General features: G+C 32.0%; 1 protein-coding gene across 2 annotated transcripts; it reads left to right on the top strand.

Moving 5' to 3' along the window:
* Positions 1 to 18196: 18196 nt before the first annotated feature.
* LOC129301679 (TMV resistance protein N-like) lies at positions 18197 to 21197 on the top strand. 2 transcript variants are annotated; one of them, XM_054940274.1, is made up of 4 exons: positions 18197 to 18316; positions 18530 to 19033; positions 19188 to 20289; positions 20951 to 21197. In XM_054940274.1, exons 2-4 carry the CDS (start codon positions 18543 to 18545, stop codon positions 21041 to 21043), a joined length of 1686 nt encoding a protein of 561 aa, XP_054796249.1. In that variant the 5' UTR covers positions 18197 to 18316; positions 18530 to 18542; the 3' UTR covers positions 21044 to 21197. The 2 variants fall into 2 exon arrangements, with proteins under 2 accessions (XP_054796249.1, XP_054796250.1); XM_054940275.1 differs by having other exon boundaries at positions 18261 to 18316; positions 18533 to 19033.
* The last annotated feature ends 273 nt before the right edge of the window (positions 21198 to 21470 follow it).

The following is a 21470-nucleotide window of genomic DNA, read 5'->3' as shown; positions in this document are numbered from 1 at the left end:
AAGTTCTCAACAATTCAACCACATATAAACATTCACATACTCATATGCATCCTAGTTGGCAACCCATAATTTCTTAAATATCATTATACATTCATTACATAAAAAGGTAGTTATACCACTACCAATTGAGGCTACTCTTTTCTCATTTCCCTTTTAGGCCTTTTAGCTCTCTCTTCACTTGTATACAAAGGTAACAGAGTAAGACATACGTTCTATTAACTTGGAAAAACCTTAATTATCGATTAGTAAGTAAAATCATAAACAAGAGATAAAGTATCATTAATTTTAATAAAATAGTATAGATAGTATATACATGAAAATCATACACAACCATCTATTATGCTCATGCACTCCTGGTTCCCACTAGCAGAGCAAGCTCAATGCTAGAATCAAGACTTCCAGTCTTACACAAAATAAGGCCCACCGAACTACTATCTCAGACTAGATATCATCAGTGTGGGTTGTCTCTTGAGTCTCCATTAGCGGAGCATACTCAATACTTAAAATGTCAAGACTTTCAAGCCTTACATAGAGTAGGACAATGACCCGCTACCTTAGTCTAGGGTATACTCGTGGATATTCTCCTAGGTCCTTCCTGACAGAGCAAGCTTTATGATCAAGACCTTTAGAACTTCCTAACCTTACATAGAGTAGGGTCATGACCCCCTACCTTAGTATAGGGTACACTTACAGATATTCTCTTAAGTCCTTCCTAGCAAAGTAAGCTCTACACTTAAGACCTTCAAGATTTTCTAACCTTACATAGAGTAGGGCCGCGACCCCTTACCCTAGTTTAGGGTACACTCGCTAACACGAATACACATGCTCCTTTGCATACATCACAATCATCACTCACACACCCATATACATAATTCTTTCATAATGTTACTACTCTATTAGTTATGAAGTGCGATGCATATAATTATATAAAATACTTTTAAATAATTTCACAAACTAATAGATAAAAGGGTTACTCCATTTACCTATTACCTTCATTACTAAGGGTTACCGTTCTTGCTAAACTTCTCAAGTTAGTTTAACTTCCATGAGAAATCCTCGAATACAATATTCAATCTACAAAATGAACATTCCTTGCTCAGTTTTCAACACTCAACATAAGCACCAATTTGACTGAGCCAAATCTCTTAACACACAAAATAACTCACTAAGGCCTTTTGAGTTCATATAATCCCTTTTCTATAGTCATTTGTCCTTAGGCTAGTCAAATGACAAAACACCTTCTTAACTCATTTGTTTACCAATTTTCTTTATTTTCAACCTAATAACTTCAGTTAATTTAAGCCTATATTCTTAAAATTCAACCATTCAATTTTAGACCAGTCATAAAATCTTAGTTTCACACCCAAAAGCCTTTTTTAACCCTTTTCCTTAGATTTTAAATCCTTAAAACTCCCTAGTTCAATTTTTCTACCGACCAAGCTTAGAGAAATTAGGGTAGAAATGTGGTAGAAGGAAGTATGAAACTTACCTGACAAGTTACTGACTGAAGCAAACTTCCAAACTCTGGATAATTGATGCCTTAGTAGAGATAAGCTCTCCTCTCCCTCATGCACAATTTCCTTTATTTCCCTTCTATTTTCATAAGCTGATGCATGTTAGCTTTATGTGAATTCTATGCCATGCCCTATGGCGCTTGCAACACATGCCGTAACACATGGCACGGTGAGATAATTCTCATTATTGCTCGCACGTTATGTTCTGATTCACAGTTCTACCATACAACCCTGTAACCACACCAATCAATTAGCACCACATAATAGTACTTTATTTGAAACATAATCAATCCACTAATTACTATTCTACCCTTGACTAGCAACTAGTTTTCTTGGATTGAAATTCAAGGTGTTACAATTCTCCCCTCCTTTAAATGAATTTTGTCCCTAAAATTTAAACATAACCATAACTCATCTCATGGGAACAAATGGGGATATTGCTTCCTCATACTCTCCTCCATCCCCCATGTCGTGTCACCAGGAGCCATTCCTCACCAAAACACTTTTACTAATCGAATAGTGTTGTTACATATGTGCCTTTACTTGACATCCATTATCTGATCTGGTTGAGCTCGGTAGGTGATATTCTCTTAAAGATTTACTTCTTCTGGCTCAATCACATGTAACGGATTCGATTGGTACTTTTTCAATTGTGATATGTGGAAAATGTCATGTATCCTAAATAAAAGTAGAGGTAAAGTAATTCAATATGCCATAGGATCTATTCTATCTAGAATCTAATACGATCCCATATAATGAGGAGACAACTTCTTAACCTGTATAGACTTACTAATATTGATTAGTGGAGAAACTTAGAGAAATACATGGTCCTCAATTTCAAATTCCAATAGTTGATGCCGCCTACTAGCATAACTCTTTTAATGGCTTTGGGTAGTAAAATGCCTTTGCCAAATAACTCTAATATTCTCTGTGGTCAGATTCACAATGTTCAAACTAATCATGCTCCTCATACTCAACTCAACCCATTATAGAGGAGATCTATACTTCCACTCATACAATGCCTTATATGGTGCCATCTGAATACTTGAATGGAAGCTATTATTATAGGAAAATTTAACCAAAGGCAAATGTCCTAATTACTTTTCTACTTAAGGGCAGATGATCAAATCATATCTTCCAGAGTTTGTATCATATGCACAGTCTGCCCATCAGTTTATGGGTGATAGAAGGTACTAAACTTCAACTCAGTTCCCATAGTCCTTTATAGTGCTCGCTATAACCTTGAAGTAAATTGGAGATCTTGATTTAAGACTATGTCCTTAGGCACATCATGTAGTTTCACGACTTTTTCACATATACCTCTGCATACTTCTCCATATCATTGGTTGTTTTAATAGGAAAAAGTGTGCCAACTTTGTTAAATGATCCATAACAACCTACACAAAGTCATATCCAAATTGAGTCCTCAGTAAACTAGACAGGAAGTCCGTTAATATGTTGTCCCACTTTCACTAGGGAAACTCTAAAGGTTGAAGCATCCCATCCAATCATTGATACTCAATATTCACTTTCTGACATGGAAGACATCGACTTACAAACTCAGTGACATCTCATTTCATACCTTGCTACCATCAATGCTTCTTTATATCATGATATATCTTAGTCACACCAGGATGTATTGCATCTTTGCTCTGATAAGCTTCTTCCAAGAGTCTCATTCTAATTCCCTCATCTGCTGGTATACAAATTCTGTCCTTGTACAAGATGAACCCGTCATCACTAAACCAGAATAGAGTAATGTGACCCTCTTCAATGTCTTCTTAAATACTTGACAAGAACTTGCCTTTCATCTATGCTTTTTATATTTCATTCCAAAACTCATTAGAAATCATTATAGAGTAGACTGTATTTAGTGAATAATATGATGCCCCAAGTTGTGCTTCTAGCAAAGATAGCAACAACTGGTATTCCTGAATCATCAACCTAGCTATATGTAGTAACTTCCAACTTAACACATCAACTACTACATTAGTTTTTCCTGGATGGTATTTAAACTCAATGTTATAATCCTTTAAGAATTCCATCCATTGTCTCTACTTCATGTTAAGCTCTTTTTTATCCATAAGATATTTTAAACTCTTGTGATCTCTCTGTACATTAAACTTTACACCATAAAAAAATATCACTAAATTTTAAGAGTAAATACCACAATTGCTAACTCTAGGTCATCCGTCGGGTAACTCTCCTCATGAGGTTGTAATTGCTTGGACAAATATGCCACTACTCTCCTTGCATCAATACACATCCTAAGCCTTTTAAAGAAGCATTCGTATAAACCTTATAGGAAACCCTAGATCAGGAATAATCAATACTAATACTGAGGTTAACTTCTCCTTAAACTTTACAATGGTGACTTTACATTTATCATCTTAAAGGAAAGGCTGATCATTTCTCGTTAACGAAGTTAAAGGAATAACAATCTATGAAAATCCCTAAATAAATCTTTGGGAATATTCAATAGACCTAGAAAACTCCGCACCTCAGTTACTAAACTGCATCCATATTGTGAAGATCCACTAAGATCCCCTTAATTGATACTAGATGTTTGAGAAATCATACCTCTCATAGCTAAAATTTGCACTAACCTAGCTTGGCATGTCAGTGGTTATCTCTCAACATTCTCAACGCAATTCTCAGATGCTTTGATTGCTCTTCCTTATCCTTAGAATATAATAGTATGTCATCTAGAAAAATGATAACAAACTGATCTAAGAAAGGATGGAATATGCAGTTCATGTGGTCTATGAAAACTACAAGCACATTTGTCAATCTGAACGGCATCACTAAAAACTCAGTGATCGTATCGAGGATGATACACTGTCTTAGGCACATCCTTAGCATTCACCCTTAACTGATGGTACCCAGATCACAAGTTGATCTTAGAAAACATTGAAGCTCCTACTAGCTGATCCAGCAAATCATCAATCCTCAAAAGCAAGTATTTATTCTTTATAGTCACCTTATTCAGTTGCCTATAATTAATGAATAACCATAGGCTACCATCCTTTTTCTTCACAAATAGGACAGGCAAACCTTAAGGTCACACACTAGGGCATATGAAGCCCTTCCTTGGCAACTCCTTAAGCTACTTCTTAACTTTTACCAATTTAGAAGGAGCCATTCAATATGGAGCTTTCACGATAGGCTTGGTACCAAGTACCATATTAATGAAAAACTCTACTTCTCACTCCAGTAGTAAACCTAAGATCTCATATGTGAATACCTCAAAAAACTTCTTCATACCTTAGATTTCATCAACATTAGTGCTATCACTACCTTCCACTGTAAAGAATCGTATAGGCTTAACAACCCTCGGATACTAAACTTTTGTCTTGTACTACCAAGAGTAACCTTGGCTGACTAGTATCAATTATAAAAGTCACAATAAGAGTTACATGAACTAGTAATAATACTATCTTTCTAGCACAGTCCAAAGTAGCACTGTTTTTTATCAACCAGTCTATCCCAATAATTACATCTAACCCTTACATAGGAATCAAGATCAGATCTACTATCGAAGTTTTGCCCTTAAAGCATAACTCTACTCTTTCACATACCTTACTAGTCTTATCTAGTAACCCAAACAATGTAGTTACTTTCACTATAAAAAGAAGTTCATGCACAAGAAAACATAATTTCTCCACACATTTATGCGACACAAATGAATAAGTGGCTCCAGAGTCAAATAAAGCGTCAACTTCTTGTTTGTGAATATAAATTATACCTTTGATCAGATTTAGTATTGTTTGAGCCTCTTCTTGAGAAACTGTATAAACTTGACCTAGCATTGTTAGTTACTATGCAGAAGCTCCTTCTCAGTTCTTGGGAAAATCCTTTACAAAATGGCCCATATCACCGCATATGTAACACAACTAACATCTCCCAGTATGGTTCCTCCTATAGATTACACAAATAGGTAAGCATGTAGTGCTCACACGAAATGTAAGGGTAGTAGTAGCCTAACTTGACTATTGTGGAGCTCTAAAATCTCTAGCCCTACTAATCCTCTTACTCTAGCCAATCACTCCTTAAGATTGTGATCCTGTACTAAAAACTATCTTTCCTGAGGATCTAGAACCACTAGTACTAGAATTGTTCCTCTTTAAAATTCCTCCTGATAAACCTAAAGGAGTTGAAAATTGACCAAAGCTATCTCTTCTCTTCTCAGAATCTACCTCTCAACCCCATCTTGTAGCTATACGAAGCCTATTGCATGTCTCTTCATAAGTAGCCTCACCTAGCAAGGTTATCTATCTTTTATATTCTGGTCACATCTTTTTAATCAACCTCTTTGCCACCTACTTGCTGTCATCCTACTTATGCAGATAAGTTATAAATTTTGAGAGCCGATTGGATTTCTTCATAAAAAACTCTTCATTCATATCTTCTTACTGAAAAGCATAGAACTCAGCTTCCTTCTTGTCTAGGAATACTACAGGGAAATGATAATCAAAGAATCTTTCCTTGAACTAATCCCAATTGAGTTAACTACCACCAGAAGGCCATACTGAATGCCACTAATAGTTGGTGTCCTCTATCAACTGTACCGTAACCAACACCACCTTTTGCTCAGAGGAACACAGAGTAACTTCAAATATTGTCTCCATCCTCTCAATCTAGTTCTCTACTTCTCCTTCTTTCATACTTCTATTGAAAGTTGGTGGATTTAACCATGAGAAGGTTCTCCAGATTCAGTCTATAGGAATCTCCTGATCTTCCCTACCAGTCACTAGCCTACTCCTTGAAGCATGCAAGGTTGCTGGCCTACTCTACTATACCTTAGGATGTTGCCAGGTTCCCCTCTAACTTCAGTCTCAAGCCTTATCTCTTGTTTTGGCCTCAGCTCCTCATGATCCTATTATATTTCAAGCATCACAGCCAATTAGACTTCACTGAATGTCCAACATCACTTCCAACATTCTTATTATCGAGTTATTCCCTTGAGGTTGTTTTGATAGAACCTCCATATTTTTCTCATCTTAGGCATTTTGACCTTATGTGCATCGTGGATTACTATCACATCCCCTCATAGCTACCCTAGTGATATTGTAGCCCTACATGCCTTTCTCCCCTCCTAAGGAGTAAAGCCAGATGTTAGAGGCTGGAAAGAAAGTAATGAATGTATAAAGTTACCAACTAATAGGATGCAATGCACAAACAGATCAAAACTAAAGAAAATCGATACCAAATTGTAAAATCCCCATTTCATCTAGACTTTACCAATCCATTTACACATATTTCAATACAATATTAGAGTTATAGCCCTCAATCTATTTTCAAAATGCAGGATCTGAACTTCATAGAAAATATGTTTAATGAAAAGGGCTAACGAAAATGTAGACTAAATGCTTTTCAACAAAAATAACAAAACAATTCATCTCAAAAATAGGCCATACACAGACACATCACATGTGCTACGACATATGACACAGAGCAACGTGCCCTAGTTCTGTGTCTTGCGCCACAGCTAAGTCAAATCTCTCAATACATAAAATAACTTACTAAAGCCTTTTGCATTCATATAATCAATTTTCTATAATCATTTGCCCTCAGGCTACTCAAATGACCAAACATCCTCCTAACTCATTTCTTTACCAATTTTCTTTATTTTTAACCTAATAACCCAGGCTAATTTAAGCCTATATCCTCAAAGTTCAACCATTCAACTTCAGATCAGTCATAAAATCTTAGTATCCTTGATGCCCTGGCAAAGTCAAGCTTTCCTCTCCCTCTCACGCACGATTTTACTTTATTTCCCTTCTATTTTCATGAGTTGATGCACGTTAGCTTTAAGTAAATTCTATGCCATGCACTATGACACATTCAACACATGCCACGACATATGACATAATGAGATAATTCTCATTAATGCTTATGTGTTATGTTTTGATTCATGGTTCTACCATACAACCCTACAACCAAACCAACCAATCAGTATCACATAATAGTCCCTTATTCGAAACATAATCAATCCACTAATTACTAATCTACTCCTAGTTAACAACTAGTTTTCTTGGATTTAAATTCAGGATGTTACTTGTTGATGAAAAGTTTTTATTATTGTTGAAAGTTTGGTGATATTTTCCTAGTGTGATGATTAGGTTCAATAAAAAACTATTAGAAAGTGGTGTTTCTTGAACATATAGAATATGAATGTGCATTTTTTTATCATAGTAGTGTTCAATCTTTTATTGAAAAATTTATTTGTGAAAAACTCTTGTGTACCTTTTACTTTCCTTCTGTGCATTTGTTGTCTGTACCTCACTGAGTCAGTGGTAGACTCACCCTTTTTCATTTATTATTTTATAGATCAGCGAATATTTGAGTAAAGTGCTTTGGTGTTAAACGTTGAGGATGAATTAGGTAAGACAAGTTCAAATAAAGATGACGTGGAATCCCATGGTGTCATGACTACTATGGAGAACTAGCATTATAGTATTGTGTCAATTTGATAATAATATCAAACAGTTATATAATTGACATCCAAGTATTTGTTCATTAATTTTGATTACTCTAAATTTTTTTTGAAGCTTAATACTTAATGCAAACTATAATTATGCTTTTTTTTAAGTTAGTCTCTTTTAAAAGTTTTCATAAATTTGGGTTGATGTGGTTGAGTTTTGTCTCAAGCTAGCTAGGCTAAGTGGAATTTTGTCTGCTTAGCCTATGTGCTAGTCACGACTTAAATTTTTTAGTCGTGATAGATAGGGACTACTATAATATCAGGTATGCACTCATCTAATACACCTTCTTGAGATTCGAGGAGTAGAGCATGTTGAGGGCACCTAGATGCTATATGGCCCCTAAAGTGACACTTAAAACACTTGATTGAAGAGCGTTTAAGATAAGAAGTGGACAGTAAGGACTCACTATTTCATGACATATTTGGCCTACTGAATTGGGAAGTTGACCCTTGAGGTATAGGGTTGCTAGGATTGCTCACAAGACTATGGTTATGGCATGAATTCATGCTTGAGAAATTAGCGTGTGTTGTAAATGGCTATTGAGATAAATTATCTATCTTCATAGATTTATGGTATGCTTTGTTGAGGGTATTTGGATAGTTTATCCTAAATTCACTTTGTATGTATGGTCTAAGGCTGTTGATGAACCTTTCAATACTTATCCATGAAGGCTTAAACATGTTGTTTCTAATAAGGAGGTCATCATATCGAGACAAGTATTTAGATGCCATAGAACATTACCTAAGGTTAAATGGTTGATTGTACAGCTTGCTCTTATAGCTAGGTGGCACATACTTCTCCTTTAGTTTTAGCTCTATCTCGACCTATGTGTTTACAGGAAGTTGACCTAAGTGCTCTAAATTCTCTTGGACATTCTACTAGTATTTCCTGGTAGATCCTATAAGCTTCATTTTTATGAAGTAAACATGTTACATGTTACTCATGTTATACCAGTCAAAGTAGTCATCTATAGTAGCTAACTAATTTAAGAAGTTACTTAGTTTTAGCCTAACATTAAACTTGGGTTCCTTTACCTTAACTTTTTTAGTAGTATCATCATAGTAATCATGTCAAAAGAGCTCTCAGTTATGCCTAAGGTCTAATGCTTGATTCCTTGAGAAATACCTATTCCTAAATGGTGATTCATATCACTCATGCCTATCTTGTTCATCCTAAGGAACTTTTTTTTCCTCAAAGGGTTAGGGATTAGTCATAAGGTGAGAGAGTCTAGTATTAAGATTGCTAAGACCTGTGAAAGATTGATGAGTGATCGTAACTCTAGGCCTTGCATCAACATTCCTAGTATGTGTTTGACCCCTATCATTAGGGTTGTCATTAACCCTTCTATACGCTTTCGTCATTTATCTTTTTAGTTCTTAAAAGGTATCCCATAATTCTTGATTTTTATTTTCAGATTCATGCTGAAATGCCATAAGATTTTAGTCTACTCCATCGATCCTTTTAGCAAAGTCAGCTAAGGTCTTGGTAAGGTCCTTAATAGAAAGTTGATGGGTCTTTGTCTAGGTCCATTTAAGATTCAAGGAAGTCAAGTCAAGGTTTAATGGAATTAAGCTCTTGTTTAAAGAAGGATTGATTATTGTACAGGTCATAAATGGTAATGCAAGATTGAGAATAGATTGAAGTACAACTTTAGGATAGTTCTATCCTAAACTATAAAGGCCCCCAAGTTGCCCTTACCAAAAGATAAAGACTCTATTTAATAAGTCTAATCCTATAGAAATTTAAAAGCTCCTCAAGAATTACACTTATTAAATAAGTAACAACTTAAGTGAAATCTTTACTATGATCTCAAAGGGTTTAAAAACCCTTTAGGAAAACTGTTACAAACTTAAACTAACCTAGGGTAAAAGTTAGCTCGAGTACAAGGCCAAATGTGTGTGAAGAACATATGTGATCCTAGAATACGGAGTAGGCAAAAATCAATAAAGAATAATGAAAATATAAATTAAATAAATAGAAAACAAAATAAGAAAAAAGAAATTGCACAAATATGTAACTTTTTTTTTTTTACTTTTTTGCTTCTTTTTTGCACTAAATAAAATTGAGACTACAAAATAGATAAATAGAAAATGCTCAAATAAATAAAATATCTATATTAAACCTCCAAAAATGCTAAAAGTCGTAATAAATAAATAGAGGGTCAATTAGGCCTTACTAGTGCGACTTAAGGAAGCCAATAAATAGGAATATTTACTCCAATGGCCTCTTGAGATGATTTGTAGCAATGTTTTCAGAACCAAACAAGAAACTGAACTGAGAAGGTCAGCAGTTCATAGTTCACATGGTTCAACCAAGTGAGACTAATGGTTAAACTAGTAATGTAATAATTAAATTAAAAAATTTATATATGTATATAATAATCTAAATCTAAGAAATAAATATGAAATTACTACTTAACTTAAAAATAAAATCAAATTTTTAAGTTCATCATGACTTACAGGCTACATGATACAATATAACATCAAATAATTAAAAAAAGTTAGTCATTTTATAAAAAAATTAATAAAAAAATTAAAAAAATGAATTTTTTTGAATAGTCCAGTTTTTGAAAACTAACTCTGATTTCCAACTTGATCTCAGTTCTCAGTTCAACCACTGGTCCAAAACAGTGCAACCTAACTTAACCCCAAAAACAATTTTTACATATTGTTTGAGCCGAAATCTAGACTGATCAATGGTCAGATCGGTATGATCCAATTTTTTAATCGCTGATTTATAGCTTTGGAAGGTTTGGGTTTATTTTAAGAAATAAATATGAAATTGCTACTTAACTTAAAAATAAAATCAAATTTTTAAGTTTATATTAACATAACAAGACACGTGATACAACTTAATATCAAATGATTAAAAGAATTGGTCATTTTTTTAAAAAAAATTGAAAAAAAAAATAAAAATGAATTTTTTAATAGCCCAATTTTTGAAAACTGACTCTGATTTTTGGCTTGATCTCAGTTCTCAGTCCAACCACCGGTTTAAAATGGTACAACCTGACTCAATCTCAAAAATGATTTGTACATATTGATTAAGCTGAAATCTATATTAGTCGATGGTTAGACTCATCTGATCCAATTTTTTAATTGCTAGTTTATAGCTTTGGAATATCTGGGTTATTTTATAGATTATTATGTATGTATATAACAATGTTAGTATAAGAAATAAATATAAAATTTCTATATAACTTAAAATAAAACCAAATTTTTAAATTTATCATGATTTAACAAGCTACGTGATACAACATAATATCAAATGATTAAAAAAATTAGTCATTTTCTAAAAAATTTAATTTTTTTGAACAGTCTAATTTTTGAAAACCAACTCTGATTTCTGACTTGATCTCAATTTAGGTCTAACCACCGGTCCAAAACGGCACAACCCGACTTAACCCCAAAAATGATTTTTACATGTTGACTAAGCTGAAATCCAAATCAGTCGATGGTCGAATCGATCCAATCTAATTTTTTAATCATTGATTTGCAACTTTGGAAGATCTAGGTTATTTTATAGATTATTATGTATGTATATAATAATCTAAATATAATAAATAAATAAATAATTGCTACTTAATTTAAAAATAAAACTAAGATTGTAAGTTTATCATGACTTAACAAGCCACGTGATATAACATAACATCAAATGATTAAAAAAATTAGTCATTTTCTAAAAACATTATAAAAAATAAAAAAAAATTTTTGAACAATCCTGTTTTTGAAAAATGACTCTGATTTTTGGCTTGATCTTAGCTCTCAGTCTGACTACCGGTCTAAAATGGTGCAACCTGACTCAACCTTGAAAATGATTTTTACATATTGACTGAGTCGAAATCTAAACCGATCGATGGTTGGACCGATCCAATCCAAGTTTTTAATCGCTGATTTGTAGCTTTGGAAGATCTGGGTTATTTTATGGATCTCAACTAGTAAAGTAACATAGGGAAAGGAGGTAGAACTAGGTTCTGATACCAAATTGATGTGAAATAGGAAAGAGGAGAGGGGAAGAGAGAGAAGGGAGGAGGAAAAGAAAACTATATAACTCTTATTTAAATGACAAAATTGAATATAATGGAAGAACCCTAGGGCTATTTATAGAGCCCTAGAAATAATTAAAATAATAATAATAATAAATCTAAATCTAAATCAAATCATAATTCAAAAGATGATGATAAGGTATCTACTTAGTCTAGATATTTTATTTTATTTGAGACAATACTTAAAAATAAAATAATTTAAGATACTAAAGAAATAATAATAATCCCTAAATACTAAATTAAATCTTAATAAACCCTAAAGAAAATATTAATGAATCCTAAATCAAATCAAGTATAATTTCCATCACTTGGTAACAATTTGGATAGCTATCACTTTGCCAGAGAACTTGAAGAAATTGCATAGAAGAGGGAGGAGGAGAGGAGAAGGGACTTACCTAAGGTGTAGATAGCCTAACATCACCTTCAAGCACCCCCAAAATGCAAACCCCAGTAGAGCTGCATATCCCTCCTCGATTTCTCTCCAAACTCTCTTCTGTTTTGCTATCCAATTCACATTATGTAAATTTAAATGTTTGTCCCATTTGCGATAATGAATTATGCAATTTGTCATAACGGATGATAAAAAATGGGAACTCTTACTTAAGTCCATTAAATTAGACCCAAAATGACCCAAATTACACCTAAGGCCCAATTTTACCTCCCATATAGGGTCCAATGGACCTAAAAGATTATTAAACTCCCTAACAAATTTAATTGATCCTTAAAGTGAATCTTGGGATGTTACACTATAAATATTTATAGTTTAAGGGGTATATTGCTCATTAACCCTATTTTAAATTACTAAAAGTATAGAAACTGAGTTGCAACAAGTCTAAGTTTAGAAATTAAGTTATAATCGAGTTAAAACTATAAAGAGTGGGTTACAACTTATCAAAATTCAGGGATTGAGTTACAACTAAGTTAAAACTATAAAAATTAAATAATTAATTTTTTTCAAATATAAAATAGCATTGCAATTTATGTAATTTTATTTTAAATGATTTAATTTAATTTTTTAATTGACAAATTTAAGGAAAATTATTTTTGAAATCTAAAATATAAAATATTTTTGAAATTTAAATAAAATAAGCTTTTGTTAAAGTTGAATTTTTAAATTAGTTAAAAACATTAAATTTGGGTGACTTATTTTTAATTTTTACAATGTACAAACTAGAAAATGACCTATGCCTTGAACATGATTAGGGAGAAGTCTTCTTATTTATTTATTCGTCCTCTTTTTCATTTTTCTCTAGACATTATGCATGTATATGTGTATCTTTGTGAGAAATTATAACTTAATAAGATGTGATTTATATTGCATTCAATGTGTGACCTATTTTTAGTAGGCCATAATACATTATAATTGTTATGTTTTTTTTAGCAAATTTCACACATCTTAGATTACATAAAATGTTATTACAATAGTTGAATAAAAATAATAGGGTAGATCTTTGTATTTGTTGCTAGGGCCTTAAGGGCTCTTTTTCTAGAAAAATTAGACCATATGCATTACAGCATTAAATTTAGATGACTTAACATAATATAGGGTGAAGTAATTAGAGGGAAAATAAGAAATGAAAGCCATTCATATGAAACCCAAAAAAATAATAAATCTCATCATTGAATCTCCTTTTTCTTTAATTCAAACAAAAATATAATTTAAAAAGTCTTTTTTTCATAGAAAAAAGTTTAAATGAGTTGGGTTCCAGGGGTTCACTAGAGATAGGATATGCTTCTAGGTTTAATGAGCAATTATAAAAGTAGTTATAAATCACCCACTAATAAGGTCCTCAAATTGGCAACAGAATTTGATTATGCAACTTTGTCAATTATGAGTCAAATCTTTACCAACTGAATAAATCTTTATTGATATATAATTTCAAAAGTCTTGATTATTCTAAAAAAGAAAAAATCTTGATTAGTAAATCATAATATTTAACCAAGCTTTGAGTCCAATAAAACATAACTAATTAATTAAGTTGTTGATTATCGTTAAACATATCTTCTCTAGTCTCATTGCTTAATCATTACATTGTGTATTATAACTTTAACATATATATGCTTGTGAAAGGCAAAACAAAATTATAGTTAGCCAACTTTGTAAAATAGATTTGATAAACATAATGTGTCAATATTCCAAATAGTAATTGAACAAAATGTTTGAGTAGACCACCATGAATTTTTTACATAATAATTTTTCCCTAATGAATCTGCTTAGGTTAGATTTAACTACTCTAATACTACACAAATGATAGAAACGGTGATGAAGATTCATATGAAAAGAAACCAATTATCGAAAGCACAACTAATAACTATATAAGGTGTAGTGATTTATGATAAACTAATTTGAAATAAACTAATGAAACTCGTAAAATACAAAGCTGAAAGTGAGACCAAGTACTCATCCATTGTGTCTACTTATTTTTATGCAACACATGCTCAAAACAAAAAAAAAACATAAATATAGTTTGTATTGATAATTTGAAGAGATTACAATCTACTGAATTTTATAGGAAATATTATAATGCATAGTTTTCTCCCACAATAAAATGAACACATACTTTTACTTTCATTAAAGTTTGAAATTACACCTTTATATGGCTTATAAATTTTTAATGCAAAAACCCTTCATTTAGTGCCACACTATTTTAAATCTCTCTATTTAATGCCCTCCATCTAACATGGGTATAATTGGAAACATGTAATGGTTATAGCTTGAAATTTTGGAACATACATGTATAATATGAACATGTAAATTAGAAAAAGTAATTAGGGATAAATTCACACTAGATATTCAATTACCTTTGGTAAATAATCTATTTCCCTTGTACTCTTTTGAAGGTGGCATAAGGTGATTTCAATTTTATTGCAATATTGCTTGTATTGATAAATGATTTTTGATGAACAATAGATGAGCGTCTTATTACTAAACACATGCTATATTTTTATGCTAGTTTATAGTTAATTGTGTAACAGGCCTTGGTTTATGTTGTTTGGAAATAATGAAAAAAATCTGTTGCCCCTAATCCATCTTTCTTTATTGCTAAAAGGTAGGTCTTAGTTTATATATAATATCTATCTATCTATTTTTATTGTAATGTTTATTTAACTATTATAGATCTATAGATATTTATTTAGTTGATGATGCACTAAGCTAAGGCGATGGGTGTCAGATAGTTGTTTAGTTGAAGCTGGTGGTGGGCATGTGTCTAGTAAGGGTCTAGAAGGTTGCGGTGTTTTATACTAGGTTTGGGTTTAGTTATAGAATAGGTTAGGCTCTTTTTGTGGCTTAGTTATATTTTGGTGAAGCCTAATGTGATTAGATTGCATTGGACCCGTTAAATAATTTGTCATTTGTTTTCTTTAGATAAACAAGGAAGTAAAAAGATTAGAAAAGCTACATTCCAATATGTCTTTAAGTTTAACTTTCATCATAGACATATTAGAGTTCAAATTAATAGAGATAACAATGATGTTAATAAGAGTAACCTTTTTAAATGTCAAGTAGCTTGAATACTTAATGAGTCCTTTCTTAACATCATTAAAGTATCATGGAAGGAGGATAGAAATTGAAAGGAAGGTGTCAATATATTTGTTCATTCTACTGGCCACTAATTAGAACAAGAATGAGTTTGGGAAAATTAGTGGGAAAAGAAGAAGAATTATGAATAGATTAGAAGGTATTGAGAGGAAAAGGATGGTGGTTGATAACTCTTTTCTTAAAAATTTAGAAAAATCTCTTCAAGATGAACACAATAAAATCCTTATACAAGAAGAATTGATTTTGTTTCCAAAGATGAGATGTAAATGGCTAAGTTGGGATGACAAGAGCATGATATTCCTTCATGCCTTAACAATTGTAGAAAGGAAAAAGAGTAGGATTCATTATCTTTAAATATGACAATGGTCAATGGGAAGAAGAGCAAGATGAGCTTTGAAATAGGGAAATCTCTTTCTTTTACAACCTTTTCATAAAAGAAAATGAAACTAGACCCAGAGTATCAAATTATCACTCCTTTCCAGTATCAGGAGAAGATCATTTGGATGATATTCATAGAAAGGTTACTAATGAAGATATTGGAGTTGTCATGTTAAATATCATAGTTTTTAAGGCTCTAAGTTTGGGAGGTTTACAGATAAGGTTTATCCACACTTATTGGAATGACCTTAAAAGAAGCATAAGCAATTTGTTTAGGAAAGTGTTCACCAATTTGAACTCTATATATGATATTGTTATGATGTTTCTCACTCTTATCCCTAAAATTTAAGACCTAGAAAGCTCAAAAGATTCTCATCCAATTTCACATTGCAATGTCAGCTATAAAATCATCACAAAGCTTATTGCTAAGAATTTGAAAGATTGTATAGGATAACTTATCAATGATAGTCAAAGTAGCTTCATCAACGACAATTAGACTAGTGATAATAATATTATTGCTTTATAGATGATATGCTAAATAAAATTCAAAAGTAGAAGGAATATTAAAAAAGTACTTTATCCGTTACAAAATATAGAGTATTTTTTAAAAATTAAATATTAAAAAATATAAGACATTTTTAATTTTTTAAAAAATAATCATTATTTTTTAAAAAATATTTTTATTAATAATAATTTTATATTTATTATAAGGTGTTTAATAAAAATAAATATAAAAAATAGAATTAATTTAAAAATAAGTAATTATTTTATTTAAAATAAAATTTATTTAAAAATATTTTATATTTTTAATAGGAGGAAAGACATTTTATCTGACCCTCGCAATACCTCTTTCTCTCTTTTACGTGATGATTTTGACGTTTCTGCTTCTTGACTTCACTTAAAAGACGCCAACATTTAGTTAATACAAGGGGAAGGGGGGAGGGTTTAGAGAAGTTTTATATATTTTAACTACAGCTAAAAAATAAGGTTATTTATTTATCAATTTAAGTTATTTTTATTAGTAAGAATAAATGGCACGATGCTACAAAAAATAATTAATTTTTCTATATAGTCTTTAGGCAACATGGCCAGCCAATCTCAACATTATTAAACAATAAACCCGGCCCACGATCTCATGATTTCAAGTTTTTAACATGTATAATTTACGCTTCTAACGGACTACATTAATATTATATATACATATACATATATATATATATATATATATAAAACTATATATATTAATGAAGAGAGAGCAAGATAGTTAATTAGCTCTTAGGAGAACGTGGTCTGAACACAAATCCACAATGACAGTATATATGCAACGCATGTGCCCCAAGAGCACACTTAATCAAGGATAACAATTTGAAGTATTCATCGCCAATGAACAGCACACGCAAATTAACGCATCCAGTTGTTTAATATACGTAGATATCTATCTACTGTTGTTTTCTTTCTTTCTTTCTTTTTTAATTGACTGTTAATGTAATTTACCTTTTTTTTTTGGTTGTCTTCTTTGATTATTAGTATAACATTTTACATGATTAGTCGTTAGTCTCTTCCATGTACAAGTCAATTCACTTTAACTACCTACTCTTTTAATTCAAAAATATAAAGTATTTTTAATTGAATATCACATTTCAATAAAGTAATTACCTACTTTCAATTTAATCTTATTTTTTTATATTTAACCTTATTAAACACTCTACAGTAAATATAAAGTCATCCATCAATAGGGATGTTTTTTAAAAAAGACAACAATTACACTTTAAAAAATTAAAAATGTCTTATATTTTTTTATATTCAACTCTTTAAAAAGCATTTTTTAATAGAGGAAATATACAATGTGCGTCACTGTTCTATTTTTTTGTTTTTTCAAACAAAAATGATTAGGAAAAGACTAAATACTAGCACTTCTTTTATATGGTTTTGATTGGGTTACATTTTCTATATTTACACAAATTTGGACACAAGACCAACCACGTGCTTAGTGGTCATAGCTCCTTTAATTATTAGGAGAAACTAATTCTTATTTTAAATGCAACTTGCAATTTCTTGTGCTACTTTCAAACACAGAAGTGGTGCTGTAAAAAAAGAAGTGGTTCAATAAGAAGAATAGACAAACCGACAATTTTGAAATTCAGCAAGTCATTGTCAGCGTTGCAAATTGTATTTATAAACTCCTAATCTGCAAATTGCATGCTTTCGTCTGTTACAAGTCAATCCCAATGCATCAATCTCGATATTTATTGTCAGTTCCCATTCCTTTACTCTGCCTCACCGTTGCTTCTCTTTTAGAAACTTCAGCTTTCCTTGTAAGTGATGAACTCATTTTGATCTTCAACGTTTCCAGGTATCATCACCCTCCATAACTTTCCATGTAACTTTGCTATATCTTTATTTATATCTCACTAGCTAGCCCTTCGTCATCAGCAAATTCTTTTTTCCTGGTTAGTAGGAAACTCTTTTAGATCTTCATCATTTCCTATCTTTCCCATGGTAAATGGTATCATCACTCTCCACAATTTTTTAAGGTCAAATGACTTGATTTATTGGTTTCTATCAGTAGGAAGCCATTAATGACAAGGTTAGCAGCAACCTCTTCTTCCTTCCACTATCAATGGACTTATGATGTCTTCATCAATTTTAGAGGTGAAGACACCCGTCATGGTTTTACTGGAAATATGTATCACGCTCTAAGTCAAAAGGGAGTTCGCACCTTCATTGATGATGAGGAACTAAGAAGAGGGGATGAAATTACACCAACACTTCTCAAAGCAATTGAAAATTCTAGGATGGCTATTATTGTATTTTCTAAGAACTATATTTCCTCAACATTTTGTCTCAATGAACTTGTTAAAATCCATCAGTGTATTAAGGGAAAGTCTCGGCTAGTTTTGCCCATTTTTTATGATGTGGAGCCTTCAGAAGTGCGACATCAAACAGGAAATTATGAACATGCATGGACTATGCATAAAATAAACTTCAGAGCTGATAAAAAGAAGATACAGAGTTGGAAGCTTGCATTGCATGAAATAGCTAATATCTCTGGCTTACATTTTAATCCTAGGTAAGTCAAAACTTTTTTCCTCTTTTTTCTTTTTGTTTTCCTAACCTTGATTCACAAGAGGCTATATGTAAATAAATACAAATTTATTGCATACAAGCATGAATAGGATGTAATTAATTACCGTTGACAATCTTTTGTTGTTGTAATTTTTCAGGCATGGATATGAATATCAATTTGTTGATAGGATTGTGAAAGAAATCTCTGGTAAAATAAATCGAGTTCCTTTACATATTGCTAAATATCCTATTGGGTTAGACTCTCGAGTGCAAAAAATTAACTCTCTCTTAGAAATTGAGTCCAATGACAAGGTCTACATGGTAGGAATTTTTGGAATTGGTGGAATGGGTAAAACAACAATAGCACGTGCTGTGTATAATTCAATTGCTGATAATTTTGAAGGTCTTTGCTTTCTCCATGATATCAAAGAAAACTCAAGGAAACTTGGCTTAGAACAAATGCAAGAGAAACTGCTTTCAAAGATTGCTAGAGTGGACATCAAAGTAGAAGATATCAATGAAGGAGTCGAGTTAATAAAAATGAGACTCATGCAAAAGAGAATTCTTTTGATTCTTGATAATGTTGACAAATGTGAGCAATTAGAAAAGTTAGCTGGTGATTGCAATTGGTTTGGAAGTGGTAGTAGGATCATTATAACAACACGAGACAAACAGGTACTTGTAATGCATGGAGTTGAAAGAAAATATGACATAGAGGCATTCAATGCTAAAGAATCTCTTGAATTGTTAAGTTGGAATGCCTTTAGAAATAACCAAGTAAATGAAAGTCACATGGAGGTTTTGAACCGTGCAATAGTTTATGCACAGGGTCTTCCATTAGCCCTTGAAGTAATAGGCTCTAACTTGTGTGGTATGGATGTAACTGAGTGGGAATCTGTGTTAGATTTATACAAAAGAATTCCCAATGAAAACATTCAACAAATATTGAAAGTAAGTTATGATGGCTTAAAGCAAGTTGAAAAAGAAATATTCCTTGACATTGCTTGTTTCTTTAAAGCCAAAGATTTGGAATATGTCAGGTATATGGTGGAACAAGTTCATGGTTTTGATCCAAGTTATTTTGTTAGAGTTTTGGAAGACAAATGCCTCATAAATATTGGAAAATATTGTATTGAAATGCATGATTTGGTACAAGACATGGGGAGAGAAATTGTTCGTCAAGAATCACCAAAAGAGCCAGGAAAACGCAGCAGATTATGGTTTCATCATGACATTATTCATGTTTTGGAAGAAAATACAGTAAGTAACATTAAGTGGGATGATACTTTTCCATATATATCCTTATGATTCTATTGTTATTTTCACAATTACTTGGCGGTGTAGTTATTGATTATATTTATGTTTATCAGTATTCTAATGATTATATTTATATTTTTTTACCTTATTTCATGTGAAGCCGTTAACTTATGCTTTTGGCTTGGAAAATAAATGCACGAAATTCTAATAAATGAATGGATTGTATGTGGATTTTTTTTTTTGGAGAAGATTGAAAAGTAGAAATGTGTAGTTAACCATGGTTGACTCATGGAATCATGAAATTTTGTTAGCTCTATTTGTAATCATATGGTTTAAATTATGATCAGGAAAATATTCTTCCGCTAATCTGATAGAATTTTTTGCTCTTCCTGTGCAATGTACGAATTGCATCTATTAGTGAAAATGAAAGCAACAATAAAGCAGAGTTTGTTCACTTATGCAACTTGCCTGTCTGTACATTGTTTACCCCTATATATAGGAGAGAATACAAAAGAACAAGTGAAAAGACATAACATGACTAAGAAAGCTTGAAACATAATAAATTAGAAAAAGATAAAAGTATTATGACTTAGCTTTGGTCAAAGAGTCAAAAGTATCCTTGGATCTTTCTTTATGCTAATGTATTCCATCATGCTCCCGCAAGCCTGTAGAAGGAAGCGAAGTGACTATGAAGCTCGACTTGAGTGTGTTGAAGCGAGATACTTGTAGAGTTTTGGTGAAAATATTAGCAAGTTGAACCTGTGATGAAATAATGGAGAAGCAAAGATGCTTGGAGGCTATCCATTCATCATAAAGTGATTATCTAGATTAATGTGTTTCTGGATTTGCTACAAGATAAATAGCTCCTATGTTGTCATAGTAAAGAAGAGGAGCTTGAGAGAGGAAGATGCCAAGTTCACCAATTAATGGCTGTATTCAGATAATGTCACATGTAGTAATAGTCAATGCTTTATATTTAGCCTCTATACTTGATGTTACAACTACTAGTCGTTTCTTAGAACTCCAAGAAAAAAGATTAGAGCCAAGAAAAATGGAAAAAAATAGTGGTTGAATGGCAATCGTCAATGCAACCACCCCAATCAACATTAGAAAAGGTAGATATTGGGAAGGATGAAAGTGGACGAACAAGGAGACGGTGATGTCGTGTAGGTATCAAAGAATTC

Source organism: Prosopis cineraria, unplaced genomic scaffold, assembly GCF_029017545.1.
Source record: "Prosopis cineraria cultivar Desert tree isolate PC_DT_omini unplaced genomic scaffold, ASM2901754v1 PC2, whole genome shotgun sequence".
Classification (NCBI taxonomy): domain Eukaryota; kingdom Viridiplantae; phylum Streptophyta; class Magnoliopsida; order Fabales; family Fabaceae; genus Prosopis; species Prosopis cineraria.
The sequence above is the reverse complement of the archived record's forward strand: the minus strand, read 5'-3'. Positions and strand labels throughout refer to the sequence as shown.